Source organism: Fulmarus glacialis, unplaced genomic scaffold (assembly GCF_000690835.1).
Source record: "Fulmarus glacialis isolate BGI_N327 unplaced genomic scaffold, ASM69083v1 scaffold15192, whole genome shotgun sequence".
Lineage (NCBI taxonomy): Eukaryota > Metazoa > Chordata > Aves > Procellariiformes > Procellariidae > Fulmarus > Fulmarus glacialis.
The window spans coordinates 107586-117555 of NW_009198614.1; the positions used below are offsets into that span (position 1 = coordinate 107586).

Consider the following 9970-nt stretch of genomic DNA (forward strand, 5'->3'; position numbering starts at 1 on the left):
CTAAATACCTGGTGAAGCTGCAGAGGAGGAGAAGGAGGAGGCCAGGTAACTCCTCTGCACTCAGTAAAAGCCTGGCAGACGCGAGGGAAGAAACAAGCCTGGAAAAGTCACACGAAAAGGATTTCAGCTGCAACACGAGTTTCTCAGGCTGTTACCACATACTTCTGGAAGCCTCTTCTTCCCTGAGTAGCATTTTTCCTGGCCTGGCTTTGGCAAGTCGTTCCTGCAAGACCCACTGCCCTGGGGAGGTGCTGGCGGCAGCGCCCGGTGCCACGGCGGCCTCGGGAAGGGGATGGCCCCCGTGGCCCGTGCCGGCTCGGCATTGCTCCGGACATCCCTTCCCAACTGCCCGACATCGCTGCCACAGGCCTCGGGTTGTTTCAGCTCACGTTTTCCTCCCCTCACGTGTGAAGGCATCACGATGGCTGTCTGAGTCCTACAGCTAATATGGGTGCGCGGGTCCATAATGGTACATTGTAAGTGAATGTCTCAGGGTAGACAGCAATAATAATTAGCTGTCATGATTTGAAAAAAGGATAATCCGCACCATTGAGTTAACAATCACTCACACAACACACATGGATTTAACTAATCTTAATTTGGAGAAAAATAACAATTCTAAATATATCAAATAGCCTATTTCATGGCAACCTGCGGCGGCTGGCAGTTTTACCATTCAAAAGCCTGAAATGAACATTCATGGAGCAGGGGTTGCAGTTAAATCCTGCCTCTGACAGGGAGCCTTTTTTCACGATGCACATCTAGTTCAAGTACATAATGTATGGAGCCCAGCACTGGCGGCCGGGATGGGATGAACGAGGAATTCCAATCAACCCCCTCCCCTTTCCTAGCACCGTTTTTGCAGAAATCAACTATGCTGTCTTAACGAACTTCTGCTGCTGGTGTGGTTCTCTGTCCGCGAGGGTACGCTGCCCAGAGCATGCAGACCAGCCAGTGAAGCTGGAGAAGGTCTGGTCCAAGTGGTGCCTGCCCCACCGAGGCTCCCTCCTCTGCCGGGGTTCTCCGAAACCATCCGGCATTAAAAACAAGCCGACTGCTACTTTTTCTTTAATCTGGATCGTTTTAGAGAGCTGTGCTGAAGAACAGTCTGGCGGCCCACAAGCCCAGCAGGGCCGTGAGGAGGACAGGAGATACCATCAGTCAAAGGACAGCGGGAGCCACCTCCCCAGGGCCTTCTTCAGCCAGGACAGGTCACCTGGTTATGCCCAAGATCTGATAAATATGAAAGATAAAAAGAGGTATAAAATACAACGGTGGTCTAATTTTTTCCAAAATACCTGCCAGCGGTGAAGTGAAAGAAGCAGTGACTGATAACTCCTAGCCAACTCATTGGCCTGGCTGTGTTTTGCTGTATGATAATCTGGTATATCTGTTCGATACTATCACACCCTCGGTACAAGAGGCAGAACTGATTTTCAAACAGGTCAGCTTATTTGAAAAAAAAAAATGACAGGACAAACTGCTCCTAAACCAGTCACATCCTCCCAGTGCCAGCTAACATGCTACCACACACCTCACGGACAGTGGTAACTAAGTGAAAGCGCCTTGAAAAACGTGAATTTGCAAGTTACCAGTCAGGGAAAGATGATAGACTTCATTATCAGAAGGTTTTTAAAAGCTAATTGTGGAGATAAAGTTGCCTTTGTCTCTATTGGTATCTAGAAATGTCAGTTGGAGATCTGCATTGGGTGCTTGCAAATTCTTGCAGACTCCTGAGCTCCACCTGCCTCCCTCGAAGTGGCACAAGGTCTGTTACGTGGTCAAGAGGCATTCAGTGACCAGAGCAAGCAGAGTTACCAAGAAAGAAAGGCAAAAACAAAGAGAGAAGGGAAGACCTCAGGACTCCAGAGCACCCCGCGCCAGGGTGAACACCCAGCATGGTGCTACAGCCCAACATCCTCATGCCCAGAGGGAAGAGAGGTGCAATGGCAGAGCCAAGCTCAGCGCTTGACGTACCCTCGCTACACTCAGCCATGGGAATCTGTAAGGTTTGGCAGCTTAGTCACACCGCAGAAGGTCGCGCAAATCATTTCGACCAAATAAAAAGGTCTACAAAAATAACACAAGATCAAGGCGAGGAGCTGAAACCTATTTGAGGGCAGCAGCGGTGGCAGCATATTTCAGGGAGCCGGAATGGCGAGTGGGTGATTTCTGGTTTCCCTCTTCAAATATAAAGACTCAATTATCTTTGAACAGCTTGCTTTACACATGAATTGACACATTTATTTTACAATAAATAACTGAAAGTTATCTATGTTTCCTTTACTGTTAATCTACACAAAGAAATAATAAACAGAGCTTGTCTACAAAAATGCAACTACTGCAGTCCTCAGAATTCAATTAAGCTAAAATAATTAATGCTTCCACCATATTAAATTACTTTATACATTTGAGCCACTGAAGTTTTTTTATTCTTTAATCTTTTTTGCCTTTTTATTTAATAAAAAAAAAGTTAGTTTCAAAGTGGGGGGAGCTGGCTAGGAGGGGAAAAAAGAGCATGATTTGCTGTTAAAATGTAATGGTCTCCTTTAGCTGACACAGCATGTAGAGTGTTTTGTGCCTTTGATTAAAATAACATTTTAAATGCTTTGAACAAACATATCTCCCCATACTTCTAAGGGATTATTTTACATATTTCTTGGTGGAATAAAGAAATTCATTCTTCCTGTCGCAGTACAGAAAGGCTAAGAATATCTTTCGTCACATATAAAGTAAAAATACTGTAGGCTGTTGCATTATTACCAAAAAAATAAAAAAATAAAGGGAAGGGGTGGCAGGGTGGGAGAAAGCTGCCTTAGAGATTAAGTTTCCCTTTTATGAAATCGTATTTAGTCTCTTTTTTTAACAAATCTAACAACAATGCTCTACAGCCGCTCACTGGGAAATACCTTTAATGTTAAATGCAGATTCTGATTTTCTTGGCTAATGCAGAAAGCCTTTCTATTGAAATATAAATAAGGGGTTTGGTATATCCCACTAAAGCCTTTCCAGTGAATGACTTCTGTGGGTTTTTCATGGCTACCCTCCATGGCTGTAATGTGAGGCTTTTATCCTACTATTGAAAACTATCCGCTATTAAAAAAAATATGGAAGGACACTGCACCTTTTTATCTCGGAGCTGGGCTCCTAATTGAGAAAGCATTATTACTGCACTATTTAGTGGATGTCCCTATCTCCGTGCACTGCTGCGAAAATGCCAGTCAAATGATAAACCCTTTTATTTTTCTCAATTCAAAATCTTTCCTACATATTTTCATTTGATATTCAGTTTAGTCTGAAAGAGATTAGGTGCTCCAGATTGGCTTTTAATTTTTTTTTATGCCTTTTCCACATGTGAACATCCCCTTCACCCCCTTCCCCCAGCAGATTTTCTGCATGGCAAAAGCGTTAGTTATATTGATGCTGACTCCCAGAAGCTGGGATGGGACGGCACCCTCTGCGCTGAGGTATTTCACTATGGACTGAACTTGGGCACAGATTCAGAAGAGATGAGATCTGGTCTGCAATTACAGCATAGGTCTCCTGACCAACCTTACTAAGCACTGGGCACCCTCTGCAAGGGGCTGAGCGCCATCAGCTCACACAGAGATCAACAGCTATTGAGAGTGCTCCGCACCATTCAGGAGGCCTTTAGCAGACTGGAGGAGAAGGTCTTGAATACTTCTCTTCTGCTCCCAACAAATGGGAAGGAAATCTAGCCCTCAAAGCTGCTACACCATGAGGTAGTCATCTCTGCCAAGAAATGCATTCACAACTATAAAAGGATGGGGAAAGCTGAAAAAGGATGGGGAAAGCTGAAAAAGGATGAGGAAAGGACAGGGTCAAGTCTTATAGTAAGGTTGCTTACAACGCTACACCACAGGCTGCCACTGCTAATGCCCCCAAAGCTACCAGCCACCCCATGCCAAGATGGTGACTGCACCCAAAAAAGATTCCTAGAAGACAACAAGGTAGTCAGTGGGTGGCATATGCCCTCTCCTAAGAGGCAGATCATCTGGAGATCTGAAGACTGCAGCAATTCAAAGCCCACATCCTCATTTATATGATGGCCAAGCCCATCACAGATGCTGGGGACTGACTCAGAGAGCTCCAATGCTACAAGCGGGAATCTCTTAAGCTTCAATTGTAAAGCTAGGAGCTTCTCGCAAGCCTTCTGGGGTCCCTCATGGGAACGCCTCTACTACAGGCAGGATCCTGGACGGTCAGATCTAATCCCATCAGACAATTCCTAGAGAAATCGGGATAGTGGCAGCAAAGACAAATTGCCACTGGTCTTCTGTATGGGATACAGTCGATTTGAACAAAGAAGGCCCGTCTGAGGGGAGATCCTGCTGTGTAACATAAAACCCCCACTCACTAGCAGGGAGCAGAGCCTTCCTTTCGCCGCTGCAGAGGAACACACCGCTGCAGAGGGGAGAAACGCCCTGCACGACGGAAGTGGCCTCACGCCGGGCGCTCTGCAGGAACCGCTGCACAGCAGCTCGCCCAGGTGGATACCATCGCCCGCCTCTGAGCCGGGGAGGTCCGCTGAGTAAATGTTAACTACACCACGTATGAGAGTTTTAGAAAAAGAAATGCCTGCAATTTGCTGACCCAGGCCAGCCTGTGCTCTTGTCTCCTCATTCAAAAGCCCCATTTGGGGCGTGCATGTGAATGGAGGTGTCGCCCATCCAGCCATCTGCAGAGACCCAGGACAGGCGGCACAGGCAGCAATGCAGACCAGGAAGCTGGCACCTACCCCAGGGGAAGGAACAAGCAAGGACTTAATGAACCCCTGCTTCAGCCTTTGCAACCAAATCTTCTTCCCACTACAGTCAGAGGATTTTTCCAACTGACTTCAGTGGGGTCAGGATTTGGTCCTTCCCAGTGGGTCTGCATGTGACAAAGGGTATCTGAACTGGACTGAACTGAGCACCTCACCAAAATCCCATATCCCTCCGCCACTGCTACCTGCTTAAGGACGCTCCTGAAAGGGTTTCTGACCCCAACTTTCTGCTTTTTCCTACATGTATCGGCTGCCCCTTGGCTTTCCCGGGGGATTGAGGCCCCTCTCTCCGGGAGCTGGCCCTGTGCAGATAGCTACACTGAATTAAACGTGGGGTGGACAGCCCTGCTGAGCCCTGCGTAGCTGTGAGGATCCTCCAGACCGATGGCTCCTATAAAGACCTGTTACTGAAGCCTCTGTTTCATAGCACTTTCTAGAGGGCTCTCGTTAAAAGATTACCTAGGCAGTTGATTGAGTGTAAAACATGCTGTACCTGCAATGTTCTCCTGCTTGGGGCAAATTCCTTTTGTAGGCGTGAGAAGACGGTCTTCTTCATCGGGTGTGACTTGGATCCCGATTTCCACTGGCTCTGACACTTTCCTGAGCTCGGCGCGTGAGGAGGGGGGAGGGCTGCTCTTATCCATGCTCTTTTCATAGCAGGCACCACCAGTGCCATTGCACTGTTTTCTCTTGTGCTCTATAAAAACCAAGATGTCTCCCAGCGGGAAGTTCATCTGACACTGTCCACAGGTTAACAAGTCGGGGTCTGTCCCGCCTGCGGCGATGCTGATGCCGCCCGGCTCTGTTATTGCCAGGCTCTCATCCTCGTCGGCGAGTGCCGGTTCCACATGGTCAGCCTCTGCTTTACATGGACAAGGAGAAACAGGGAGGAAAGGGACGAGGGGAGAAGAGAAAGAGATTGCTTTGAATGTTCACAGACTCTGAAGGATGCATCACAAGAGGCCCAGCCTCCCCCCACCCCTCCAAAGAAGCCAAGCCTGATTAGATCTTTCTTTTATTTTTCAGCTTTTCCGCTCTCCCAGAATGATTTCAATATATTTTGCAACCAAGCCTGCCTGAAACAAAAGGGAAAGGCTGACCTGGCATAGCTTTCCTGACAGCTCCTTCCCACTGCTGCCAGCGCTGCAAGGATATCAGCAAAGAGCCATTTTGCAAACGTTCGAGCCCCGAGTCACTTTCTGAAATAGTTCCTCTCTTTTTATCCCACCGCATCTCCCAGCCATCTGGTCAAGGCCCCATCCAGCAAATCTCACGCACCCGAACCTCTCCTCCTGTTTCAGAGAGGGGAAAAAGTGCTTGCGTGCTTCAAACAAGCAGGATCAGGCTCCATGTGGCATACAAAATTAGTACCACCTTGTCCCATTACAAAGACACTGGCAAGGTTAAATGACCACCCATTAGCACAAATTACAGCAAACTGTTTGCAAGAGTAAGGTAAGCAGGATACGAAGTTAAGGGGTTTCAAAGCGTGTACAGTGGGAAAGAGAATGAGGCACTTATTTAACACACTGGAATATTGGCTGAGCCTGAAATCTTCCACTCATTTTCCTGATGTCAAATACCCCTGCAGTTGCTATATAGGTTAAGGAAAGTTTTTTGTTTAAATCTTGCCCACGGACCTGATGGATTTCATACCATTACCCCCAAAGACTGGGAAAGCATTTCTGAGTGACCTGCATCAGTTTCTAAGAAATAAGTAACTTCTCATTTCACAATTAATAAAACACAGTGCGTTTTTAATGGGTATTTTGAACATAATTCTCACATTATAAATAATTATGGATCACAATCCATTTCTGGGGCAAAACGTGTTTTTTTGGTTTGTTTTCTCTTGTTCTGCCGTGTCACTGCCAAATCATACAAACCTTGGTCTTTACTCGGGCAAAATTTCCACTGACTTTTGCCTAAGGCCATTTTGCCTCTGCAAGGACTGTAGGATTTGGGCTGAACAAAACAGAGGAACTAACAGTATGTAAATCAGCGAGTGAGACCTCTAATCGAATCAAGATTAAAGGAATAGGAGGAAAAATGTTCTCTCTTAGCCCGAGCAGTTTGCTTATGGATTTCCTGGGGAAAGCAAGTCACACAAATATCTCAAAGAAATGAGACGGAGATAAACAGATGTTATAATCCAGATCTGGATTCTCCTCCTGGCCAAAAACAAAAGGAGTTTTGTCCCGCTCTTCACCAAATTGCAAAAAAAACCACATAGGAAAGGGACAAGAGGTAGAAGGTGAAATGTATTACCTGGCAACAAAAATGGTTGAGCCTTGAAAACAGCAGTTTAGAAAAAGAATCGCCCCCATTTTCGCCTTCCAAAATAAATAATTGATCGGTATATCTACCAGCTGTATTACAAGTTGCATCAGAGCTCACCGGCAGCAAAGCAGAGAGCAGCAACAGCACCAGCAGCAGCAGGAAAAGGACTGGGACTCCAGAGAAGTGCCCGAGCACAGACCATCCTGCTGGAGCAGACGATGGGCACGGGAAGGCTTCCGTTTCCTAACTTACACCAAGCTTACCAAATACACAGCACAATACTCGTTCTGAAAACCATTAATTACCTTTTTCCCCTTAATCTAAGTTTAAAAGGAGTTTGAAGACAATACTACATAATTAATTCACCAATTTATATCATGAAAAGATACCTCCTTGCCTTAGTGAAAATGTAACCATAACCCTGTCGGGCTGAACGGGGACTGCTAGGAAGGGAGCGGATGCCTGCGAACAGTGTGTCACGATGCAAAAGGTAATTATTTAGTGCTGCGGTTCCCTTTAATGATCTAACATTGAGCAATATTGTTTATATTGAAGAGAGCTTGCACCTTTAATTACCAATTACATATACATCATTTTAGAGCCAAAAGAAAAGGACTGTGAAAAGGGTCCTTTAGAAATGTGCGCACTATTTCTAGGAAGAATTCCTATTAAGGGGGAGCAGAGTGTCAAAATATTAAAAAAAAAACCCACACAGAGAGAGGCACACACGGGCACGCAGATACACATGCAGGAGATGGGACAAAGAGCTGGAAAAGACAACACGAAAACAGGAACTGAACCAAGGGTCGTAAGGAAAAAAGGTGGCAGAGGGGGAAAATGCTTGTTACTAGTTTCACCTAACATTCCTGTAAAGCCTTCAGATTGAAGTCTGTCTCTCAAATTACAAAGGCTGAATTTTGGCATTTATGTATATATAACAAATAAAAAGAAAAGCATAGATCTCAACTTTATTATCTTTTTGATGTGAGGATTTTTTTTTTGCCTGCGAATTAAATTGTGCTCCTCAGAAAATGTAGGAAAACTGCTGCGTTTGATAAGGGTCCTGACCAGGCGTCTGTGGAAACAAGAAGTAGGTTAAAGCAGCTAAACTGTTGTGAATTCTTTCTTTTCAGTTCTACACTTCATTTGAATATTAGTTAAATCCACATATGCCTATTCACTTACACTTGCTCACTCTCCCTTTCCAAGGACTCTGCAATGGCACTTTTTTAAAATAACATCTGGTATTCCTTCATATTTTGGCAGTCGTCACATTACCGAAAATCAGCTTTTCGTTTTCTTGGTACGCCGAGCCCTCATGATCAGTAGTAATTGGGTTTCAAACTATCAAAAGATTTTTTTACTCGACTCTATTTCTGATTTGAGCTTAATAAATCATCAAGCATGGGACCAGCCGTACACCCAACAATGCAGAAGCTATATTACATCCCCTTATTCAGGATATGGAAAACAGACATAAAAGAGTGAAAAACAAAATACTGAATAGATCTTCAAATGCATTTTATTCATGTCAATTTGCATTTTTTTTTTTTACTCAGAATAAAAAAAAAAAAAAAGGCTTCCTATTGACAACTCAATTAAGCCATTAAAAACCTACATTCAAGTAACATTACAGGAGAGATTTAAAACCCACAAAGGAAAAGAGAAAAAAGCCTGCAAGTCCAGCCCATAACGCATCAGGTCATGCCTGGTTAATACAACAGCCAAGATCGTAGGCTGTTTAAGGAGTCCTTTAATACCAATGGGGCAATTTAGGCCAGTCTCAATTTAAAGTTCTGACTCCACTTGTGTCTGTGGGTTTCAAATGAGTCGCTTCACATTATTTGAATTTAACTCTGTGGTTTTATTGCTGTTTGTTGGTAGCTGGGTTTGGGGGAGGAGGGTGTTTCCTCACGAGTATTTATTTAAAATTAATTTTTTTTTTTTTTAAGAAGGAAAAATCAAGCCACACAAAAAAGGAGAATGGAAAACATCTCATCTCCCTTACGTGGGAAAAGGAAAAAAAATGCAAACGAGCTATTTCCAGCCAGGACTCGTGCCCTGGTTCTTCCAGGTGTGTTAAGGTGTGCCTGGCATTTTCCCTGCACCCAGAGATTCCTCCAAAGAGGCTTGCCTTGGCATTGCCCGCCGAGGGAGCACAGCGCGACGGGGACGGGCGATCTATGGGGACGTGAGTGGCACTGTTGTCATCCAATGGCTTCACGAAATTAATGCAACCGGACAATCTAAATCATTCGCTTTACTTTGAAAAGCATTACACTTGCTGGCTGGACTCTAAGCAGCATCTCCAAGCTCTCTGGCTGCCTACCACACCAAAATACAGTGGGCAAACTCCTTAATTCCATAAAGGCACTGTTGCAAAACCACCAGCGCTCCTACTTCAGCATGGTGACATCATTAGAGCATATGTGCCCCATGCAAACAACACTCTCATGCCCAGTATTAAAGCGAATGCACATGCTAACTACTTTCTGCCTGTCAGATGTCTCAAAATCGTACCCATTAATAGTGAGAAAGACTGTGTTACTAAAAATCATTTCCAAGGCCTCTAAGAACAAAAACGTGGATGCTTGTTCATGGGGCTTGGGTGCGGCTGGGTCCAGGCAGCAGTAATTTATCTTCTTGTATTTTTTTTCACTGCAAAACCAAAGTAAGAAGGGATCTGAAAGTTGCCAACCTATTCTCTTCCTGATTTTTCCCGTCCCGCGGTATCAAAAGGAGGCAGAGGAAGGGGGAAGAGGGATCAGCTTGGTGCCGGGCCAAAGCCTTGCATGTGAAACCTCCCCTCCACAGTCGGTTTCTGCACAAATCGATAACAGGAGGGTTAAGGCAAGCGCTGCCAGTGCCTTCGCTGCAGATGGTGGGTGGGTGCCCTGCCTGCCC

General features: G+C 45.2%; 1 protein-coding gene across 1 annotated transcript in view; it reads right to left on the bottom strand.

Moving 5' to 3' along the window:
• Window positions 1-6721, bottom strand: part of BCL11B (B-cell CLL/lymphoma 11B (zinc finger protein)) — a 78331-nt gene extending 71610 nt beyond the window's left edge. The window contains exons 1-2 of the mRNA XM_009572985.1: window positions 6673-6721; window positions 5280-5648 (exon numbers count right to left, since the gene is read on the bottom strand). Coding sequence (XP_009571280.1) covers window positions 5280-5648; window positions 6673-6721 — 418 coding nt within the window. The remainder of the gene's footprint in view (window positions 1-5279; window positions 5649-6672) is intronic.
• Window positions 6722-9970: the final 3249 nt, after the last annotated feature.